The sequence below is a fragment of the Suncus etruscus genome, chromosome 5, assembly GCF_024139225.1.
Source record: "Suncus etruscus isolate mSunEtr1 chromosome 5, mSunEtr1.pri.cur, whole genome shotgun sequence".
In the NCBI taxonomy this organism is placed as follows: domain Eukaryota; kingdom Metazoa; phylum Chordata; class Mammalia; order Eulipotyphla; family Soricidae; genus Suncus; species Suncus etruscus.
Genome location: NC_064852.1, coordinates 116,422,715 through 116,446,808, shown reverse-complemented (window position 1 = coordinate 116,446,808; position 24,094 = coordinate 116,422,715). Strand labels below are relative to the sequence as shown.

The window sequence follows — 24,094 nt, the reverse complement described above, 5'->3', positions numbered from 1 at the left end:
TATATAATGTTTTAAAATTTAGAAAATGTGGATGTGTTTGCTTGTTTGGTTTTGGCCTCTTACACAGCACTCAAGAGGCTCAGGTATTCCATTCACTATTCTTGGCCAGCAGGGATGCTGGTTCAGTGCAAGGACCCAAAGAATTCAGACTGCTCTGGCTCTGTCTAAATCGGCAGTGCTGGAAACTTCCAGCACCACACCCAGTGGTGCTCAGGAGTCTCTAGTGCTGCACCCACAGGTGCTCAGGGAACCAAATGGGGTTGGGAAGTGAACCGGGTCAGGCACATACTCAGCATGTTCCCTAACTTCTGCATAGTGCCTGCTCCCAAGGAGACAGTTTTTGTACTTTGCTGAGAGATAACTGCTGTACTCAACCAGAGCTTAAGGGCAGAACTTTTATTATGTTCTATCATGGGACCGAACTTTAAGTCACAGAATAGTATAAGATACATATAGTTTTGGCCATGGTAGTATTTATTTATACTTCAGGCAGAAGAATCTCCCTGTCTCTGTTGTCTCCTTTAATATCATTGCAATGAAGTGAAAAAACAATATATTCTACTTAAAAACAATAGTGTGGGGCTGGAGAGATAGTATGGTGGTAAAGCATTTGCCTTGCATGCAGAAGGTCGGTGGTTCAAATCCCAGCATCCCATATAGTCCCCTGAGCCTGCCAGGAGCGATTTCTGAGCATAGAGCCAGGAGTAACCTCTGAGCGATGCCGGGTGTGACCCCCCCCCCCAAAAAAAAAAAAAAACAGTAGTGTATTGGCTATTCATTGTAGCTGAATGTTTACTTATATATGGAACATTTTTGTTGTAAAATATATTAGGAAGTAGGGGCTGGAGAGATAGCACAGCGGTAGGGCATTTGCCTTGCACACAGCCAATTCAGGACAGACAGTGATTGAATCCTGGCATCCCATACGGTCTCCCATGCCTGCCAGGAACGATTTCTGAGCACAGAGCCAGGAATAACCCCTAAGTGCTGCTGCATGTAATCCAAAATATATATTAGAAAGTAATGGTTGTGAGTTGAAGTTTTTATTTCTTTTTTGAAATTTTGATTTTTTTTATGCTTTTTTTTGTTTCATTTGTTTTTTTTTTTGTTTTGTTTTGTTTTTTTTGTTGTTGTTCACACCAAATGGTGGTGGCACTCGAGTTACTCCTGGTTCTGCGTTCAGAAATCGTTCCTGGCAGGCACAGGGATGCTGGGATTCAAACCATCATCCATCCTGGATTGTATGTGTGCAAGACAAACGCCCTACCACTGTGCTATCTCTCCAACCCCATTTTTATGCCTTTTTTATGTTAGAAAAATCAGTGATCCAGAAGTAATGATCTTTTGTATTTATGTAGTCCCTATTACCTTATTTTATTTTCAATAATGCTATTTAAATATAAATATTTTAATTATCCAAACAGATCATTATAAACCTGCAATTTCCCATCGAGATTTAAACAGCAGAAATGTCCTAGTGAAAAACGATGGAATCTGTGTGATTAGTGACTTTGGCTTGTCCATGAGGCTGACTGGAAATAGATTGGTCCGCCCAGGGGAAGAAGACAATGCAGCCATAAGTGAGGTAAGTTGGTACAGAAGGTTTCATCTGGATATGCTTAGAAAAACGAACGAATCCACTTAACTCTTTTTTTTTTTTTTTTTTTTTTTTTTGGTATTTTTTGGGCCACACTCGGTGGTGCTCAGGGGTTACTCCTGGCTGTCTGCTCAGAAAGAGCTCCTAGCAGGCACGGGGGACCATATGGGACACCGGGATTCGAACCAACCACATTTGGTCCTGGATCGGCTGCTTGCAAGGCAAACACCGCTGTGCTATCTCTCCAGGCCTGAATCCCCTTAACTCTTCAGGGAAAGTTTCTTTCTATGCTGTCTATATAAGTATTAGGACTTGCAAAATTAAGGCAAATAGAGGATATCATGTGAAGTTCATTGTTGATTTTGGAAATCACTGCTTTTCCTTTACAGTTTGGCAAGCATCAAGGAGTTTGTAGGAAATGATCAAAGATAATTATCAAATTTAAAGTGGGAAGTCACTCTTTAATAATTACTGATTAGTAATTAATTAATTTAAAATATGCAGTATCTCCTTCCTGACTTTTTTCTTTGCATTTATGTATTTGCATGTCTCTGTATGTGCATGTATGTATATATTTATAATTTCTTTAAAAACAAAGTGGTATTGATATTTTAAGGCTTTCCTCACCATATCTTAAGAAATTAGTGCTTTATAGACATCACATTAAAGCCTTTTCATAGTGAAAAAAATGTTTATTGATTATTTTTGGGATTTGGGCCACACTCGTGGTCATCAGGGTTTACCACTCTTGGTTCTGTGCTTAGGGGTCACTCCTGAACTGGGCTTGGGGGTTTTGTACTGGATGTTGGGTATCAAACATAGGTTGCCTATGCATAAGGCAAGAGCCCCATTACTATATTCCTCTTTTTTGTTTTTTGGGCCATACCCAGAGGCGCTCAGGGATTACTCCTGACTTTGCGCTCAGAAATCGCTCCTGGCAGGCTCTTGGAACCACAGGTCTGACCTGGTCCATTGCTTTAAGGCAATCGTCTTACCACTGTGCTGTTGCTCTGGCCCCTTACTATACTCTTTATCAGCCCCTATGTTTACTTTATAGAAAGCTCTACCTTGTTTATTTTTCTTTCATCTTTTTTTCTTTTTGGTTTTTGGGCCACACCCGGCGGTGCTCAGGGGTTACTCCTGGCTGTCTGCTCAGAAATAGCTCCTGGCAGGCACGGGGGACCATATGGGACACCGGGATTTGAACCAACCACCTTTGGTCCTGGATCGGCTGCTTGCAAGGCAAACACCGCTGTGCTGTCTCTCTGGGCCCTCTTTCATCTTTTTTTCTTTCTTTGCAGTACAGGTTCACTGAGTTCCTTAGTTCCATCATTTTTCTGGATTAGTATAGTATCCAATAAGATAGATGGATTTATCATAGTTTTAGCTATTCAAAAAAGGTATTTTAAAAATTATGTACAGAAAGTTTCAATAATATGCTGAAATTAAAATTACAAACAGTTGGCATGACATTTGTATATTTTGCTCTATTGTATGTTTTCAGAATATGCTGCATGTGTTTTAAAAAATATTATTCTATGATTTATTAGGTTGGCACAATCAGATACATGGCACCAGAAGTTCTAGAGGGAGCTGTGAACCTAAGGGACTGTGAATCAGCTTTGAAACAAGTAGACATGTATGCACTTGGGCTTATCTATTGGGAGATATTTATGAGATGTACAGATCTCTTTCCAGGTAAAAGAACTGCTGCTAAAATTTAATATGTTTTGAAGTGACGTGGTTGTCTCTCTTTTCCTCTACCTCTGTTAAATCATTCTTAATCTTGCTTTCATAAACTTTTAGTTCATTGCCATCTAGTGTTCAGTAACATTTTAGCAAAAAGCCATCAATCAGGGAAAAAATACTTCTTTTAAGAAGAACTAAACTTTGTATCTGAGTATAATGTAAGTAGTTGTATTAATTTATTTCACTGTATTTAGTTTGGACTCTGGTTCCTTTAACTCAGATCACTTTTCTTATGCACCCTCTGAGCAGTTGACAAATTACTCTTTAATTGTTTTCTGATTAATCCAATAAGGAATTAGAGGCAGTGAATGTTCCATTATGAGTTCTCTCACTCCCGTACTTATTTCCTCCCTGCTCTCTCTATTCCCTTCTTTCTGATTTCGTGTTTTCCCTTCTTGCCTTCCTGTCAGTGAAAGCACACTCATTTTAATGTGAATGCTCACTTGAGACATACATGAAATAGTCAAATTAGTTTATATTTTCCCTCCTCTTGTCTAAAAAGACAATATACACACTAGTGGTTAGTCCAAAATTGCAGACTAACAACTAGTCTATATACTGCGTCTTTGTAGATCATGTGCAAAACAATTTGACAGAAAGCATTAAATAAGCGCATTAAATGGAAATATTACAGAAAAATCAGTGGAGTCGAATGATTTATAAACATTAAGCTTTGGGAGACGGGAGCTAACTCAGAGAACTGGAAGTATGACTGGCCATGTGCCAGTCTCCAGTGTGGATCTTTAACACTGCCTGTGCCCCATCACCCAGAACTATCAAGTGTGACTATTTGACCTCAGTAGCACTGCCCTAGGTACATGATCTGTGTACTAGTATATACAGCATTGGTAGGAACGACTCTAGGCCTTGAAAATTTGTACAAAGGCCCTTCCAAAGTTAGTTTTTAATAACACTTTATATTTAAAAATACAATGAAATATGGGGCCAGAGAGATAACACAGAGGTGCCCTGTTTGCCTTACATGCAGCTGACCCAAGAGGGATGTGGTGGGCCCGGAGAGGTAGCACAGCGGTGTTTGCCTTGCAAGCAGTCGATCCAGAACCTAAAGTGGTTGGTTCGAATCCCGGTGTCCCATATGGTCCCCCGTGCCTGCCAGGAACTATTTCTGAGCAGACAGCCAGGAGTAACCCCTCAGCACAGCCGGGTGTGGCCCAAAAACCAAAAAAAAAAAAAAAAAAAAAAAAAAAAAAAAAAAAAAAAAAAAAAAGAGGGATGTGGTTTGATTCCCAGCACGACATATGGTCCCCAGCAGGGGCAGTTTCTGAGTGCAGAGCCAGGAGTAACCCCTGGGCAGTGCTGGGTGCGGCCCAAAAACCAATCAATCAATAAAGTTTAAAAATATATATAATGAAATAAATTAATAATAGATCATGTATTTTTCAGTTAATTGGAAACACTGAACATTTAAGTTAGGATTTTTTATTAATAATTTTTATTGAAAGTGTACTGGATGCTGAATTAAAAGTCTTTCACAATTATATTTAAGGTACATAGTGACAGTGAATTAGGGCAATTCCTACCACCACTGTTGACCTCCCATAGCCATTGTTCCCAGCATGCATCCTATACCTCAGCCTTAGTCCCCTGGATTGCTAGTGCAACAGGTCCCTTTTCTTTAAAGCATGTAGTTCGGGTCTCTTGATTTTATTGTTGTTGACTTTGGGTTGGGTATTTAGGTATGATCATTTTTATTTTCCACTCAATGCAAATGACACTGCTTTGCCCTTGGTACCATCCACTTTTATTTCTCAGTTTGAAGGAAGACATAGAAATATGAGGCAGAACATGGTTCTATGGTTCTATTAAAAAAAAAGAGAGAGAAAGAAAGTGGGCAGGAGCCCCTGTCTAGAAGCTATAAACATAAATTTAAAAGAAGAACAAAAGAAAAGAAAAAGAAAAAAAGAGGGAGGAGCTGATGTGGCAATTTTTTTTTGTGGTGTGTGTGTTTTGTTTTGCTTTGCATAGGCACAGTAAGTATTAGGGAAAGTAGAAAGTGGCCTAAGAGATACAGGGTTTTTCTACCCTTAAAGCATACTGTCATGGGATCAACTACAGACTTCGGACATGTTCATTGTTAAACTCCAAGGTCTTTTTATGGTGTCAGGAAACATGCCTCTCGGTTGTGGTTGTCAAAATCGTCCTCTGTAATTAGAGATCTTGGTTTTTGCACAGATCATAGGACAAAGTCTAGGATAGAGTGTTTCTTTATGATTTCAGCAGTTCTGTTCATTCACAGCTGTGTAGTCAGTCTTCTGTAATTAGTGATTTTGGTTTTTACAACAAAGGATGGAGTGTCTTCTGATTTCATCTTATTGTTAGGTGATAAATTAGGGCAACCTGCCCTTAGATTAAGTTATTGCTGTATCCTTCTCGTCAAGATGCTGTATGAACCTACCCTGGCGCAAATTCCCTGGGGGAATTTGGTTTCTGGTGCTGTTGCAGGGAACTGTGTCAGTTGTAAGGTTGGGATCTGGGGTTCAGGGTTGAACATCAATGTCCGATCACATGAAGTCTAAGTTGAGTCCTCATGACAAATATTCAGGGTGGAGGCACCCCTGTATTATAAAATTTATGGATGCTTATTCCTAGTAGACAAAAACTTATTTCTTACATAAGATTTCCCCCATTTTAGTGTGTCTATGCAAAAAGGAACAATGTTATATGTCAGTGCATTTGGGGGTAAAAATGACAGCTATGCAATCTCTGTGTCCTGGTTTTGACCTGAGCTTTTATCCCAAGCAAGACTTTTCTACTAGAATTTTGTACTAAGCTGAACCAAAACAAGCAATAAAAGGTGAAGGGGGATGGAGGAGATTACCTTTACATTTGGAAGTAAACATACTAAGAGGTATAACTGTTCAGGAATTAAATATACAAGAAAATGTAGATATCCCCATTATGTCTTTTAGGTAGTCTGGGGGTGGATGGGTTGAGAGCTAGGACACATTTTTGTCTCACACCGTGGTCTTATTGATTCTGAGAAATGGTTTGCAACAGTAAGGGATCAGGTAGTGTCCTTGAGCTGGGGGTCCGTCTGAAGCTGAATTCGGTAGCATGCCACAGTCTACATTGAGGGGGGTTATTTTATCACTTCTTTTGAAAAGATATCTATTGTAACAGTGTTAACAGTATAAGAACATTGGAACTTTCAGATTTAAAAATTTTTATTTCTATAGTTGGAATTCTAAATGATTCTTTTTAGAATATCCTGATTCATAATTGTTTTAGAAGTATGTTTGAGTCTGATATTGGGACAACTTGGGTCATACTTGGCTTTTCTCAGGGCTGTACTCAGGTCTCTGCTCAGAGATCACTCCTGGTGGGTCTTGGGAGGATCATATATAGTCCCAGGGCTAACTCAGGTTGCCCATGTGCAAGGCAAGGAAGTGTCCTACCCATTGTACTCTTGCCTGGGCTCCTTGACTGTGATATTTATGTCAGCATTACTACAGTGCCATCAGCAACACCTTTGTACAAGTATTCAAAGAATAATATACTTTTGGCCTGGTAAGTAATAAAAAAAAAAAAACGGTATCATATGTTGAAAAGTTACAGAATAAATTTCAATTAAAAATAAAGATACTCTGGAAAGGAAAGAGAAATATGACATCACTATTAAATGTATATATATTTTTAATATCAGTTTGTAAACTAAAAATATTCAGGCAATAGTTGCTAGTGTTATTCATACAACATGGGAATGTACTTGATACATGTTAAGATGATAAATTTTGATGTTTATTTAATTCTGATAAAAATTAAAGGATAAACAAATTAGTTGCATTATGATACCCTATATTCTGGGCCAGAGAAATAGTACAGTGGATAGGGTCTTTGCATATGGCTAAGTAGGAACCACATCTGGTTTTGAACACAAGCACTGCCAGGAATGATTCCTGAGATCAGAGCCAGTGGTAAACCCTTAAATAAATCACACAGCTGTGACCCAAAGCACCTTCCAACCACACTCCAAAAGATACTCTATATTCTTGGGACCAGCGGGATAGATAGTACAGCAGGTACATTTACTTTGCACAAAGCCAACCCAACTTCCATCGCTGGCACCCATGTGATCTCCAAACACCACCAGGAATGATCTCTGAGTACAGAGCCAAGAGTAGCTCTGAGCACAGCTAAGTATGGCTCCCAAGAAAACAGAAAAGCAAATTAGGTGATTGTTAATCAAAATGACATATCTGCTTAAATCAGAGGTGTGTAATATCCAAACACAGACAGCATAAAAGACCCATGAGATTATGTGTTCTGGCCCTGGTACATGATAAAACAGACTCAGATACTTCTGTGAACAACCTAACCTTTGGCTTAAGTTTGTAGAGTATTAAAAATATTAGTATGGGACCAGAGAAAAAGTAAAGTGGTAGGATGTTTACTTTACACACGTCTGACTTGGATTTGATCCTCCACCAACCACATATGGTCCCCTAAATCTCTCAGGAGAAAGCTCTGAACACTGCCTGTTATTGCCCCAAAACAAAAAAGTGTGTGTGAGAAAGAAAATATCAGTTATACTTACAGAAATCATAATCTTTTTAAATTGGGCCAGGTGATACAGATTTTATTTTATTATTTTAATGTAATTGTATATATTTTACTTATTTATTTATTGGTTTGGGGTCACATCTGGCAGCACTCCAGGGGTTGTCCTGTCTCTGCGCTCAGAAATCGCTCTTGGCAGGCTCAGGGGACCATATGAGATACCAGGAATCGAAACTGGAGTTCCTTCAGGGCTTGCCGTATGCAAGGCAATGCCCTGCTGCTGTGCTATTGCTCTGGCACCACTATATAGATTTTAAATTACTCTGTGTAAATATGTTTTAATATTAGTGGAGGGAACATAAATATTAAGTACTTTATGCAAAAATTTTATTATGTTTTTTGATGTACTTTCCTTTTGAGTGAGCAAACGTCTTCATCTCATTATCATTTTGCTGGCAGGAAAACTGAAACTCAGAATGACATTTCGAGGCAGAGGTGAAACAAAGATTGGAACCTGAATGCTTAATTCCTTATCCTGTGTTCTTCTGTTTGTCTTGTTATTTGAGTGGAGGGAAGAAGCAATGGGAGAAAGAAATGTCTCTTTTTCTCCAGTGTTCTTTCCCAATTTTTTCATTAGATACTGTTTTTTAAGTGTTGGTCCTAGAGGTCTATTGTGTGGCTCTATATTTAATTTGATAATATTTTGTAAAAATCATAAATCATCAGGAACCAGAGCAGTAGCATAGTGGTATGGTGTTTGCCTTTTGAGTGACTGAACCAAGTCCTATCCTTGGCATACCTGAGCCTGCCAGGAGCAATTTCTAAACGCAGAGCCAGAAGTAACCCCTGAACATCACCAGTGTGGCCCAAATCCAAAAATCAAACAAACGAAAACCATAAGTCATCAAAAACAGCTGCTTCTGCCTTGTTAGTGAACAGAGTGATTAAGCAACAGTAGAAAAATTACTGACACTTTAAAATTCTTGATATAGGTACTGCTTTTGAAGTGGAATTTAAAAATATATATTGATTTTTCTGTCAGACAGTTTTTATTGTTTTAAATTTTTTATGACATTTGATACATTGTTGGACTAAAATAGAACCAAATGATATAATGAGACAAGATGAGTGTCCATCCATTTAATTTTATTTTCAAATATGTTTATTCTTCTAGGTTCTGAACTTTCTTCTTATATTTACTATTTTACATTACTATATAATTACAGAAATCTTTCCCCTCAAATTTAGTAATATGTGTTAATTCTTTATGTTAATACATGTCATAATCTTCTCCCAAAGTTTAGTAATACTAGAAACCATTCAGAAGTAGTTGTCTATCATTGAAATTATCATTTGATTAGCCATTTGACTTATTACTACTCTATCAAATAAAGAGTATTCAAAGTAAAGTTAGTTTTAATAATGCATTTAACGCAAAACAGGGAATTTTAGGATTCCCTAATGTGCCTAAAATTAATGGTTTTTTTGGTTTTTGGTTTTTGGTCCACACTGGTGGCGCTCAGGGGTTACCCCTGGCTCTCTGCTCAGAAATCGCTCCTGGCAGGCACGGGGGACCATATGGGATGTGGAGATTCAAACCAATACTGGTCCTGGGTCGGCCGCCTGCAAGGCAAACGCCCTACCACTGTGCTATCTCTCCGGCTCCAAATTAATGATTTTTTTTCTTACCAGTGTCAAAAATACTTTTTTTTTTTCATTTTTTGATAATGAAAATTTTACTTTTTTTCTTAAACACAGGTGAATCAATACCAGAATACCAGATGGCTTTTCAGACAGAAGTTGGAAATCACCCCACTTTTGAAGATATGCAGGTTCTGGTATCTAGGGAAAAGCAGAGACCCAAATTCCCAGAAGCTTGGAAAGAAAATAGCCTGGTAAGAAAAAGGCTAAATTATTCAAAAGATGTCTTTGACTGAATATATTTTAATATTTTTGATGTAAAAATAGAATTTAATAATGTTAATATAAGTCTTTAGAGTTGTCTGCCAAAATCCAATTTTATTTTATGATGTTCTACTTTAATCTTTCTTTTTCGGTATAGAAAAAATTTTTTTTTTGGTTCCGTTTTTTTTTCTCTAAGCATTAAATACTATTTAGAGAGACTAACTGATATGTCTGAAGCTTGCCAGATTGGATAACAGCTGTAATGATTAACATGTTAGTATTTTAAACGTTATTAAAATCTAACCTTTTCTTTTGGATCATACGAAATTTTAATTTGTATAAACTTGGGCCAGAGAGATAGCATGGAGGTAGGGCATTTGCCTTGCACGCAGAAGGACGGTGGTTCGAATCCTGCCATCCCATAGGATCCCCTGAGCCTGCCAGGAGCGCTTTCTGAGCCTAGAGCCAGGAGGAACCCCTGAGCGCTGCCTGGCGTGACCCAAAAACAAAAAACAAAAAACATGTTGTATAAACTTACATTTTTTTGTGGCTAGACTTGAAAGAAACCAAGGTGCAACCTTTTAATTCTGCTTATTAAGGTTATAGTTCATGGGACCGGAGAGATAGCATGGAGGTAAGGCGTTTGCCTTTCATGCAGAAGGTCATTGGTTCGAATTCCAGCATCACATATGGTCATCCGTGCCTGCCAGGAGCAATTTCTGAGCATGGAGCCAGGAGTAACCCTTGAGCACTGCCGGGTGTGACCCAAAAACCACAACAAAAATAAATAAATAAAAAAGGTCATAGTTCACAGCATTGAAATATTTTCAATAGCTTTTGCCATTTGTTTGAATTATTGTTTTAATATCGAAAATATCTCACAAACTTTACCTCTCTGTTTTTACTCTCCATCTCGATGCAGTTTTTTTTTAAGAGTAAGTTTATTTCATCATTGTCCATTATTTTACTCTCATTGATCAGTTTTTTCTTTAGTCACTTTTTTTTTTATTAAATATAATTTATTTATTTTATTTTATTTTTTTGGTTTTTGGGCCACACACGGCAGTGCTCAGGGGTTACTCCTGGCTGTCTGCTCAGAAATAGCTCCTGGCAGGCACGGGGGACCATATGGGACACCGGGATTCGAACCAACCACCTTAGGTCCTGGATCGGCTGATTGCAAGGCAAACGCCACTGTGCTATCTCTCCAGGCCCTAAATATAATTTTTATTTTAATCATAGTGGCTTACATATCATTGACAATAATATTTTAGGTACATATTAATATAAAATCAGGGGAATTCCCGTCACCGAATTGTCCTCCCTCCACCTCCATTCCCGTCCTTCTTCCCATATCTTCTTCCCTTACCCCCAGGGCTGCTAGAATAAGTGGTCCCCTCTGTGCCTAGCTTACTACTTAGTGGTCTTACACCTATTTGGTCTTGGTACCTTCCTTATTCCTCCCCCGCCCCCCCCAATTGGGAGGCAGGACTAGATAGTTCAAGTTATGCAGTTTTGTTTGAAGAAGAGAAAAGTAATAACCTGGAGAAAAAAAAAGAAAAAAAGAATCAAATACTCCGGAAATGGGCGAAATCCTTCTAGAGTCCTTCTAGTCCTTCATCCTTGGTTTGAGAGACGAAGGGGAAAAAGGTGAAACACCACAACAGTACATAAAGAACTGTCAAATAAAATATCCAGTGAGCATTCCAAAAAACAAACAAAACAAAACAAAACAAAAGGGTAAGCACCATATAAAAGCCATGGTATTGAGATAAAAAAAAAATGTGGCAGAGCACATAAGAAAAGAAAAGAAGAAAATAAATAAATAAATATAAATGGAGACATCCACTTCAATAGCCAAACCACAACAATGAAATCAACAAAAAAATAGATAAGTAAATAATAATAAAAAATAGTTTTGTGCTTTTTTTTTTTCTTCCTACAGATGCACAGTAAATATTGGGGTCATTCGAAAGGAATTTCCTTTGCCTAAGAGATACAGGGTTTCTCCACCCTTGAAGTATATTGTCATGGGATCAACTATAGACTCCTTTCAGGTTCATTTACTCTCCCCTTGGTGCTTTTGTGGTGTATGGAAGATCCTGCTCCGTCCAGTGTGATAACATCGGACCTCTGTATCTAGAGGTCTCGGTATCTGCACGAGTTAAGGAATTGAACTTATGATTATGTCTTTCTTTGTGGATCTAGAAGTTCTGTTCCCTCAGTGTCATTTTAATCCGTCTTCTGTGGTTGGCAGTCCTGGTCTTTGCGCTGATCCTAGGAAGGGGCCTGGGATAGCGTTATGTTTCCAGAGGTCCCCTTCCGTTGCAGTAGTCTCAGACAGACCTCTGGAACTAGTGATATAGTTGTTATGCAGGTCGTAGCTCACACCCTAGACTAGGGCTTTTTTATTGGTCCCAGGATACATACAGTCTGGCCATGGTCTGTCAGCCAGTCATCTGTAAATCGCGATCTTGGCATTTAGACAGACCAAAGGGTGACAAGTCTTCTGATTTTGTCTTATCGTTAGCTGGTGAGGTAGGATAACTTGCTCTTAGGTCAAGTTGTTCCCATTTTTCTCGTTGTCAGGGTATCATATTAGGGCTGGCACTTCTTGGTGTCCGAGCACTATTAAGGATGTTCCGGTTGGGATTTGTTTCCTGTGGCTATTGTGAAGAAGTGTGTTGTTTCTATGTCTGTGGTCCAGGGTTCAAGGTTGGACGGTTGGTGTCTAATCACCTGGGATCTAAGTTGGGTCCACGTGACATATTTTCAAGGTGGGAGATACCCCTGTATTGTAAACAAGTATGAGTTCTTATCCCTAATAAATAAGAGCTCATTTTTATACATAAGATTTCCCCTTTTTTTAGTGTGCCTTTGCAGGGAGAAATGGTGCTACATTGTATTGCCGGTGCATTTGAGGGTGGAGAGAGAAGAAAACAAAAACGTGTCACACGTTTTTAAAAATAGAAATAAAAAAATATGTGCTCACGTATATATATGACAAGAAAACAAAAACGTGTCACATGTTTTTAAAAATAGAAATAAAAAAATATGTGCTCACGTATATATATGACAAGAAAAAAGATTTTTAAGAAATGAAGTAAAAAATTAAAGGAACAAGGTGACGCAAGAAAGTATCTTGCGGGGCCGGGCGGTGGCGCTAAAGGTAAGGTGCCTGCCTTGCCTGCGCTAACCTTGGACGGACCGCGGTTCGATCCCCCGGTGTCCCATATGGTCCCCCAAGCCAGGAGCAACTTCTGAGCACATAGCCAGGAGTAACCCCTGAGCGTTACTGGGTGTGGCCCAAAAACCAAAAAAAAAAAAAAAAAGAAAGTATCTTGCATTTGGGGAAAAGCAGATAAAGAGGTAGTGTAATACAGGTCTTATACTTATGATGGTAGTATAGGTTTCCCCATTGTCTTTTGAGATTTTCTTGTGGTGTGGGGGTTCCTGAGTGCCTTTTCATCTCCCAACCTGACCTTCTTGAGATTGGCAAAAGATTTGCGGCAGGGAGGACTTGGGAAGAGTTCATGCATTGGGGGATACTTGTAGAGCTAAGTCCGGTTTCAAGTAACAGTCTACGTTAGGAAGGGTTGGTAAGGAGGACCACACAGCATGAGTCAGCAGGGGAGTTGGTTGCCTTTTCTTGTAGGGGGCGAGGTGTGGGTTTGACTGGTTGTCCCTTCGCTTGGGTGCTGGGTACTGGTTCGCTGGGGTAGGAGGTCATTCTTGATGCCTAATGGAATAGGAACTGAGGGTGAAGAGTTTTAATGTGGGGAATCTGGATGGGATTGTGGGGTAAAGGGATAGTCGAATTTTCAAAGGGGTGAAAGGGAAAAGTATATGGAAGGGGCAGGAAAGAAACATAATATGTTCTAGGTCCAGCCATGTTGCTGCAAAGTCTGTGATTCTATCATTTTTGACTGCCATGTAGTAGTCCATTGTGTATAGATACCACAGCTTAATGATCCATTCATCTGTTGTTGGACATCAAGTTTGGTTCCAAGACTTGGCTATTATACTGAGTGCTGCGATAAATAGTGGGCTGCACACATACTTTGGAATGAATGTCCTTCCAACTTGGGGGTAGATACCTAGGAGAGCAATTGCTGGGTCAAATGGTAGCTCAATTCTGAGTTCTTTGAGCACTCTCCAGACTGTTCTCCATAGGTGTTGGACTAGGGGGCATTCCCACCAGCAGTGGATGAGAGTGCCTTTCATGCCGCATCTCCGCCAACATAGATTGTTCCTAATTATTTTTTTTTTGGTTCCTAATATTTTTAATGTGAGCCATCCTCACTGGTGTAAGGTGGTACCTCATTGTTGTCTTTATTTGGATTTCCCTAATGATGAGTGAAGGTGAGCAAGTTTTCATGTGTTTGTTGGCCATCTTTCGGTCTTCTTCAGAGAAGTGTCTATTCATTTCATCTTCCCGTTTTTTTATGGCTTTATTTGGTTTTGGGGGCCTCAGCTTTCTGAATGTTTTGTATATTCTGGATATCAGCCCTTTATCTGATATGATGGGTGAAAAGATTTTTTTCCCAGTCAGTTAACTGTCTTCTTGTGTTAAGTAGGGTTTCTTTTGCCATACAGAAGCTTTTTAGTTTGATATAGTCCCATTTGTTTATGTTTGACGCTAAAGTTCTTGCCATTGGTGCTCCATCCTCAAAGAACTTTTTGATATGTAGGTCTTCAAGTGTTCTACCTATTTTCTTCTCTATAAACTTTATAGATTCGGGTCTAATTTCGAGGTCTTTGATTCATTTTGAGTTGATTTTTGCATAAGGAGTGAGGTATGGGTCAATTTTGAATTTCTTGCATGTGGTTTTCCAGTTGTACCAACACCATTTGTTGAAAAGACTTTCTTTGTCCCATTTCAACTTCTTGGCTCTTTTGTCTGTATATCTGGGGGCTTATGTCTGGAAATTCTGTTCTAACCCACTGGTCTGAGGCTCTGTGTTTGTACCAGTACCATGCTGTTTTGATCACTATGGCTTTATAGTATAGCTTCAGGTTAGGTAAGGAGATGCCACCAGCTTCCTGTTTTTTAGTATGTGATTGGTTATCCTGGGTCTTTTGTGGTTCCAGATAAATTTTATGATTGATTGTTCTAAGTCTTTAAAGGATGATGTCTGAATTTGGATGGGGATTGCGTTAAATCTATATAGGAGTTTGGGTAGGATGGTCATTTTGACTATGCTGATTCTACCTACCCATGAGCATGGGATGTTCTTCCATTTCCCAAGATCCTCTTCACTTTCTTTCTGAAGTGTTTTGAAGTTTGCCAGGTATAAGTCCTTCACTTCCCTTGTAAGGTTGATTCCTAGTTTTTTGATACTATTTTAAATGGAGTTGTATTCTTAATCTCTCTCTCTCTTCTACTTTGTTATTTGTATAGAGAAATGCTACTGTCTTTTGTGTATTGACTTTGTAACCAGCCACTTTGCTGTATTGGTTTATTGTTTCTAGGAGTTTTACTGTGGACTGTTTAGGGTTTTCTATGTATATCATCATGTCATCTGCAAAAAGAGATAGTTTTAATTCCTCTTTCCCTATTTGTTTTTTTGTTTTGTTTTGGTTTTGGTTTTTGGGCCACACCCAGTGGTGCTCAGGCGTTACTCCTGGCTGTCTGCTCAGAAATAGCTCCTGGCAGGCACGGGGGACCATATGGGACACTGGGATTCAAACCAACCACCTTTGGTCCTGGATCGGCTGCTTGCAAGGCAAACGCCGCTGTGCTATCTCTCCGGGCCCCCTCTTTCCCTATTTGAATTCCTTTGATTCCCTTCTCTTGTCTGATTGCTATTGCTAGGACTTCAAAGACTATGATGAATAAGAGTGGAGAGAGTGGACATCCTTGCCTAGTTCCTGACCTTAGTGGGAATGCTTTCAATTTTTCACCATTAAGGATAATGTTATCTGTGGGCAGAGTATTGACCTACCGGCCTACATAGCCAGCTGAATGGCACCTAGCTTCTTTGACCACTATGTGGTAATCCACAGGCCTACATAGCCAGCTGAATGGCACCTCCTTGATCAGTCTAGAAAGCTCAAATTCAGGAAAAAGAAAAAGACTCCCAAGCGGTAGGCCACATACATACCTATTTAAGACCTTGAGTTCTGTTTCTTTCCTGGCATAATCCAAACCCACTACTCATAATGCTCTTCCCTGCCCCTAAATATCTCCAGGACAATAAGGGCCAAGGAACTTTGGGCACAACCCTTATTTTAATAATAATAATAAGAATAAAGGGTCAGAGTGATAGCACACTGGGTAAGTTGCTTGTCCTGCACACAGCTGACCCAGGTTCCATCACTGGAATCTCATATGGTTCTCCCTAGTTCTGCCAGCTCAGAGCCAGGAGTAAACCTTGAACACAGCTCAGTAGGACTTAATAAAAAAGTTGAATTAAACCGTTTTTCTTTGTATTGTTATAATTTTATTTGTTTGTTTTGTTTTTGGGTCACACCCGGCAGCACTCAGGGCTTACTCCTGTCTCTATGCTCAGAAATCGCCCCTGGCATGCACGGGAGACCACAAGGGATGCCGAGATTCGAACCACCATCCTTCTGCATGAAAGGCAAACGCCTTACCTTCATGCTATCTCTCTGGCTCCGTATTTTCATAATTTTAGATTGTCTTGTGGGATCAGCATATATTCATCCTGTTCTAGTGGTATGACAGAGAGAGACTAGAAAGAATATATTTCCACACAGATGTAGGTTGGATATTTTCTTTAGCACGTTTGTTAGTAGATTATCTTCAAGGAAGGCTTCTGCTTGAAATGAGGTTGAAGTCTTCCAAGTGTGAGGCAGTCAAAGAAACACACATTACCAAGTACTCATACCCAAGATTGCTTCCACCATTGCCGTCCCTGCTCTGGTGACTAGAACAGAACCTAAGAGGCCCCTGCCAGCAGGTGACTGGCAGGATCTTCCTGGGAGTGATTAGATGTGCCGGCCTTACAATCCAGCATCTTTTTAGAAAAAATCTCTGTGAAGTTTTATATACAGTTTCATTCTTCAATTATTTTATTTCACCAGAGCAGGTAAGACTCATTATTTTGAAGCATCTTTTGGCATCCCTACACTACGGCATATGCATCATAAGCAAATTTACATGAAGATGTTTCCTCCCAATTTAGACTAGGTTGCTCAGTAAGGGATAAGTAATGCTTGGTTCATTTCCAGTAAACCCATTTAAATTTAATGTGCTGCATTTACTAGAACTGCTTATCTGCATTGACAATCTATTGACAATCTAAGAGTAGAAAATGGCAACTATCAATTTATAAAATCAGAAACAGCATTCTAAAAGAAGGCATTTTGGTTTCATGGTTACATTGAAATTTAAGAATATTTTTTAGATTATTAGCTTAAACATCCAAATACTGAGAATGTTAATAATTAGCTTTAAAACCTGCCAGGGGCACCAACACCAATCTTTCACTATAGAGGCAAATAATAATTTCCAGATAAAGTTGAACATGTTGAAAATAGTTTAAGGGTTGGATGATAAAATACTAATCCTAGGAATGGAGTCATGAAGACATTTTTCCTTCTCCATATATATTTAGAGAAAGAGAGAAAGAATCCAGGGATTAAAGTGCTTGCCTTATATCTCCCCTGCTTGAGTGCCCAGCACAGAGGAGTGCCCCTAGGAATAAGCCCTGAATGTCAATTGGGGGTGACAAAAACAAACAAACAAACAAAAAACTCCAGCAGAATATGAAAAAGACTTTACAGTAAAAACTGTAATACAGTTGAGTACTATTTTAATATTTTGAACTTGTGAAAGCAAAATTTTTTGTTTGTTTGTTTTTTGTTTTTGGGCCACACCCGGCAGTGCTCAGGGGTTACTCCTGGCTGTCTGCTCAGAAATAGCTCCTGGCAGGCACGGGGGACCATATGGGACACCGGGATTCGAACCAACCACCTTTGGTCCTGGATTGGCTGCTTGCAAGGCAAACGCCGCTGTGCTATCTCTCCGGTCCCAATGTGAAAGCAAAATTTATAGGCCAACATTATATTTAAAATAGTGTGGAATAGGAGCTTAGCACATGCCTAACATGGCTAAGGCCCTGGATTTGGTGTATGGCACCACACATGTGCCACCTCCCTCCACCCGGCATGATGAAATATGCCCCTCGTCAGAGCCCTTGAGCATCTCCAGGAGTGACCCCGATTAAAAAACTTACTTGTGGGGCCAGAGCATGGAGGTAAGGCATTTGACTTGCATGCAAAAGGACAGTGGTTCAAATCCTCGCATCCCATATGGTCCCCCGAGCCTGCCAGGACCGATTTCTGGGCATAGAGCCAGGCGTAACCCCTGAGCACTGCCAGGTGTGGCCCCCCCAAAAAACAGAACAACAACAACAAAACTTGTTTTTTGTTTTTCTCCTATGTAAAATGTTCATATATAATTTGTTTTAACTATGCCACTTTGTGGGGGGGGGCACACCCGGTGGTGCTCAAATGCTCACACCTGGCTCTGCACTTAGAAATCACTCCTGACAGCCTTGGGGAAATATATGGGATGCCAGAGATTGAAGCCAGGTCAGTCCCGGATTTGGCCACATGCAAAACAAATGCCATACCCACTGTCCAGTCACTCCAGCCCTGCTTCTTTTCATTATATATTATTTTTCTTTTCCAAATTTTATATTTTAGTGGGGAGAAGGATGGGGAATTGGACCACACCTGATTATACTACTCCTGGCTCTGTGCTCAGTATACTCCTTTGGCAGTGCTCAAATTAAGGCTGGCCCACATGCAAGGCATGTGTCTTATCTCCTATACTGTCTTTCCTGTCCCTCTTTTTCAAATTTAAGTTCTTATCCTAAGATTAATATTTTTTAATAGGGGCCGGAGTGCTAGCACAGCAGTAGGACTTTTGCCTTGCACACAGCCAACCCCAGACATACCCAAGTTTGATTCCTGGCATCCCATATGATCCCGGTAGCCTGCCAGGAGTAACCCCTGAGTGCCACCGGATGTGCCCCTCAAAAGATTATTTAATAATCTGTCCCCCGCCAATATCAGCCTTTTCTCTTTTAAAATAATCTTTTTTGTTCCTATTAAGCCTTTCCTTTATATCTCTTTTTTTTTTCTTCTAAGAGACTTTATACTTTCACTTTGAGGCAAAATATCTTTTTCTGTGGCTTAAAGTAGTACTAAGTTGGGGATAAACTTCTCCTTGTTCTTCCAGGTACAAACACTGAAGCATTCCAAGATGCCTCGACAATGCTCACAGTGCTTCCTGGTCTCCTTCCCTTTACATGTGAGACATGAGTTAACTAGATCCCATACATATATGCAGCTTACAGATACTGCCTTTATATCTCTTATCTAAGTTTTATTTTAGTCTGTTATCACTTGAATAGTGGAATTCTTTGTTAATATTTTTTTCTCTCTAGTCTTTCTCCACTCATTAAATTCAGACTTATAAATGTTCCTGAATTCCAAAAACTAGTCCTTATTTTCATATTTACTGCAGGTTTTGCATTTTCTCTTCTTGATAAAATCTGCAGAAAAAAGGGACCAGAGCAGTGGCACAAGTGTAGGGCGTTTGCCTTGCACGCACTAACCTACGACAGAGAGCTGTTCTATCCCCTGGCATCCCATATGGTCCCCCAAGGTAGGAGCAATTTCTGAGCGCATAGGCAGGAGTAACCCCCCAAAAAATCTGCAGGGGAAAAAAACCCATAAAACAACTTTCCTTTCTTTCTCCCTTATATAATATACATTAGGAAAATAAGTTATATCTTGGCATAGTACCATTATTTTTCCTTTTTTTAATTGAAGTTCTATGATTTACAGTTTTGTTAAGCACATAATCATAATACTACACCCATATGGCGTACTACAATTAAGTGATTTTTGGCCTAGTTACTTAGTCTACACCAGGGGTGGTGAACAAGTTCGACACAAAGAGACAAAATTTTAAACTCTCTGAGAGTCAGAGAGCCACACCACGCAGTGACCTGCCGAAACAGACACTCACTCACTCACTCACACAAAAGCATCTAATTTTAACAATAATATATTCAACACATATTGCATTTTGCCATTTTGAGTGAGGGTAAAAATCCTGCAGTGATGGTGAGGGTATGCTGTGTCCTCCACACTAACTCTCGGCAAGATGTGACCCAACATGTGACACACGGGTCCCCGCTCGCTGGCCCGCACAGTTGTTTCTGAGGGATGGGAGACGGGATGCCGCAGCCTGGGGGCGGAACTCTGCGCTCGGAGATCTCTCCTCAGAGGTCCCAACTTGGCAAAGAGCCCCAATATACAAAATAACGAGAAGACTGGGGCCGGCGAGGTGGTGCTAGAGTTAAGGTGTCTGTGTTGCAAGCGCTAGCGTAGATAGGACCGCAGTTCCATCCCCCGGCGTCCCATATGGTCCCCCCCAAGCCAGGGGCGATTTCTGAGCGCTTAGCCAACCCCTGAGCATCAAATAGGTGTGGCCAAACAAACAAAAACAAAAACAAATGAGAAGAGGCAAAGAGCCGCATTCATTTTGGCCGGGAGCCGCATGCTGCTGAGAGCCGCGTGTTCACCACCCCTGGTCTACACCTCGTAATGTTCTAGTTTAGGCTAGAGTGTTTCAATTTGGGGAGATTGGTTCAGTTATTTCTCTTAGATTGCCCACCAGCAATTCTCAGCCAACTGGGCTGTGGTTCAAAGGCCTTTGGACGCTATACTGCTCTGGCTCTGGGTTGTCGGGGATAGGGGATAAGGAGGCCGAGTTGTCTGTGTTGGTGGCCTGCAGGTGGTGCTTGGGGTCGACATGGGGCCAGGAATCAAACCAGGTTTGGCTGCATGTTAGGCTTATACTCTCCCCGCTGGATTATCTCCTATCTCTTAGTTTGATTACTTTTTAGAATTTCTATGACCAGATTGCTATTATTTACTTAAAATTCTTTTTTCCTGTCTCTTTTAGGGTTTTCTTAATTCTTGGATTCTTCCTATAAAGTCTTTTTCTGTTGACTTCAATGTCAATACTGCCTCCTGAATAGTTTGTTCTTTGTTTTATTTTGTTTCGTTTTTTTCTCTCTGTGACTTTGATATTTTTTTGCTTCTTTGCAATTTGATGTTCTTTATTTAAAACTGGAGCTTTTAGCATCTGGGGAAAAAGCTCAAAGGGCTGAAGCACCTGGTTTGCATCTGACAGTCCTGGTTTCAATCCTTGAACACCATTGGGTGATGCCCAACAACAAAATTGAGATAATATTACTCAACAGTATGTAAACAACTCTAGTAAAGTGTTAGGTGCACAATTTCACATACTTCACATGCTTCAAAGCACATAAAGTATATATGCTATACCCCCATCCAAGTATCTCTGTACTTCCATTACAGAAATCTAGATGCTTGAAGAAAGAAACAAAAGAGATTATATGGCAATCCTCTCCAAATTTTGGTCCTGGAATGCATCCTCATTTAATGCATTTCCAAATTATCTACAGTAATGATTTTCATTTTTAATAACAGAGCTTAAGAATTACAGTTTATGACCTTTTCTGTTTATGTGTGGTTTCTAGATTTTCCAGTATATATGAGTGCTTTTCTTTTCTTTTTATGAGGGGTGGGGGGGCAATCCAGAAATGCTCAGTGGTTGCTCCTGGCATGCTTGGGGGACCATATAGGATGCTGGGTCTTGTCCTGGGTCTTTCCCGAGTCAGCCGCATGCAAGGCAAACACCGTACCGCTTTGCTGTCACTCCGGCCCCTGTATGACTGCTCTTCAAATCCTTATTCCCTCAGAGTTTCTCATGCTTCATCTCTTTCCTGACTTTTACTTATCTGTTGTGACCTTCAGTTATATTTTGCCCTTGCAGGTAGCAATGAAGAAGGTGCATTCTTTAGTCATGACCACATTCTTTCCCTGCCATCTATCTTTAGGTAATATGTAGCAGGCTTCTGATATTGGTCTTTAGGGAACTCATAGACATGTAGAAACAGATAATATAATTTTGGTAATATAGGTTGTCATATTTATATAGTCAACCCATATAAATAGGGCATACCACTAGGTGGTACAAAATTAAAATGCCATACAAAGCTCTCCTATCTTGTCTCAGTGCCATTTATCCTGCTCATGTGATTACTTGGTGCTTTAAACACTTGGTTGTCTCTCACAGTTTCAGTAACTTTTTTAGCTTTATTTGTTTTATTGGGAGAACCATACCCAGCAGTACTTGGGGGTTACTCCTAGCTCTGCACTCAGGGATCACTCTCGGTGGTGGGTTCAGGGTATCATATAGAGGTGCCAGGGACCGATCTCTGGTTAACTGTGTGCAAGGCAAATGCTCTACCTATCTATCTCTCAGAGCCTCAATAAGGTACTAAGGTTAGTTCAGACAGGCTTTCTGGTTTGGGGAAATGGTTTCTAAATGTACTGCAGAAGTTCTGCTATTTCACTAGTGAGATATCACCATTGGGTGACTTGGGAATTATTTACCATTTCAATTTTCTTTTTCTAACGATCTTTATATTAAAAAACCACGATTTAAAAAGTCATTGGTTGTTGATTTTTAGGCATATAGTGTTCTAGCACCAATCTCACCAGTGTTAGCAAGTTCCCTTCTACCCTCAGTCTGCCACCTTGACAGTAGTTTGGATCTCATGTTCTGAGTGTGGTTGACTCTATGGTTGTAGTTTGGATATACAGATAGGGGGTCTATATGTATCTATATCTTTATCTATATATCTGCACATCAGCTGATGTACCCTGAAGCCCTTGGACCTTTCTTGTTTCCCCATTACTTCTCACCCTCTTCAGTTCTCTGTAAGACTTCTAGAGAAATGGTATTAAGAGGTGCTGCCAGGGATTGAAACTGCACCTTTGTGTCTATATGGGGCAGGCTCTCTACAACTGAGATTTCCTGAACCTTATGACACGTATATTTTTCCTTGCTACTCTGTACTGGCACTACAACTGAATAACAGAGAATAAAGTTGAGCACTGTTGCTTATTTTTAGGAGGTATTTGCATTGCTTGTTTTGTGTCTTTGTTTAGATTTCTATTGTAGGTTTCTTTCATTTAGGTTTTGGAACATATCTGACAGTGCGTAGGTGCTACTTCCAACTTTGTGCTCCAGGATCACTCCTCGCAGTGCTTGGGTAAATGTGCTATGTCAAACTTAAACCCCTCATGTGCAAGGCATGCACTCAACCCATTTACAATTCTTTTAAACTAGCTAAGAAATGTCAAAGAGGGGTCAGCTAAAACTATCTAGCTAAAGTACTTACAGGCAGCTGACTTGCAAGGACCCAAAGGGTCATTCCATTGCCAGGAATGACCTCTGAGAACAGAGGCAGGAGTAAGCCCTAAGCACCTAGATGAGCACTGCCAGGTGTGACCCAAAAACCAAAAACAAACAAAAAATACTAAAAGTATTGAGTGAAAAGTGATTGCAAAACAGTATATTTACAGAGGCTGAGCACTGTTCCCCAGAACACTGATTGTAATAGAAAAATTATTGATTGACTATAAAAGAGAAAATGCAAGGGATAAATTTATGTATTGTAAGTAGACCTGGAAGACATTGACTCAATCATTTGTTCAAGGTTAACTTCACTATTAATGGGACAGTAAAAAATTGTTCAGTACAGGAGAAGATGCAATAAGAAGAACAGCATCTTTTAAGTGATCTACTGTCCAAACCCCATATCTTGAATATAATTATGAGAAAATAGAAAATACCTAATTAAAATTTGTCTACAATGCAGCTATTCAGTAATTATTCATTTGAAAAATAAAGGTTGGTAATAGGGCTAAGTTGGTCATATTGGTGGACTTGGCCTCCTGCAGTCACAGCAGATCTCCCACCAAATGTGCACACATCTATGTAGAAAACATCCCGAAATATAGATGAACAAAGTCCCCCAGCAGTGGATATGGTGCTCACCCAAGAGAAGTGGGAAAGTCCTCTTGCCAAGAAAGGAGCCCCAGCAGGAAGAAAAAGTTTATCACTGACTTTATCCTGGTAGAGAGGGTTGCACTAAACTTTTGGTACTGACAATTATTAATGCTAATGCTAGAACAAGATACAAGAAAACTATACAGAGGCCAGAGCAATAGCACAGTGGCAAGGCATTTGCCTTGCACACAACCAACACAGGATGGACGTCAGTTCGAATCCCGGCATCTTAGATGGTCCCCGAGCCTGCCAGGGGTGATTTCTGAGCACAGAGCCAGGAATAACCCCTGAGCGCCACCGGGTGTGACCCAAAAACCAAAAAAGAAAAAGAGAGGGGGGGGAGGGGGGAGGAAGGAAGGAAGGAAGGAAGGAAAGAAAGAAAGAAAGAAAGAAAG

The 24,094-nt window shown here is 40.0% G+C and overlaps 1 protein-coding gene across 1 annotated transcript in view; it reads left to right on the top strand.

Moving 5' to 3' along the window:
- BMPR2 (bone morphogenetic protein receptor type 2) overlaps nt 1-24,094 on the top strand; it is a 162,731-nt gene that overhangs the window by 126,236 nt on the left and 12,401 nt on the right. Inside the window, exons 8-10 of the mRNA XM_049773176.1 lie at nt 1,425-1,585; nt 3,148-3,295; nt 9,623-9,759. Coding sequence (XP_049629133.1) covers nt 1,425-1,585; nt 3,148-3,295; nt 9,623-9,759 — 446 coding nt within the window. The remainder of the gene's footprint in view (nt 1-1,424; nt 1,586-3,147; nt 3,296-9,622; nt 9,760-24,094) is intronic.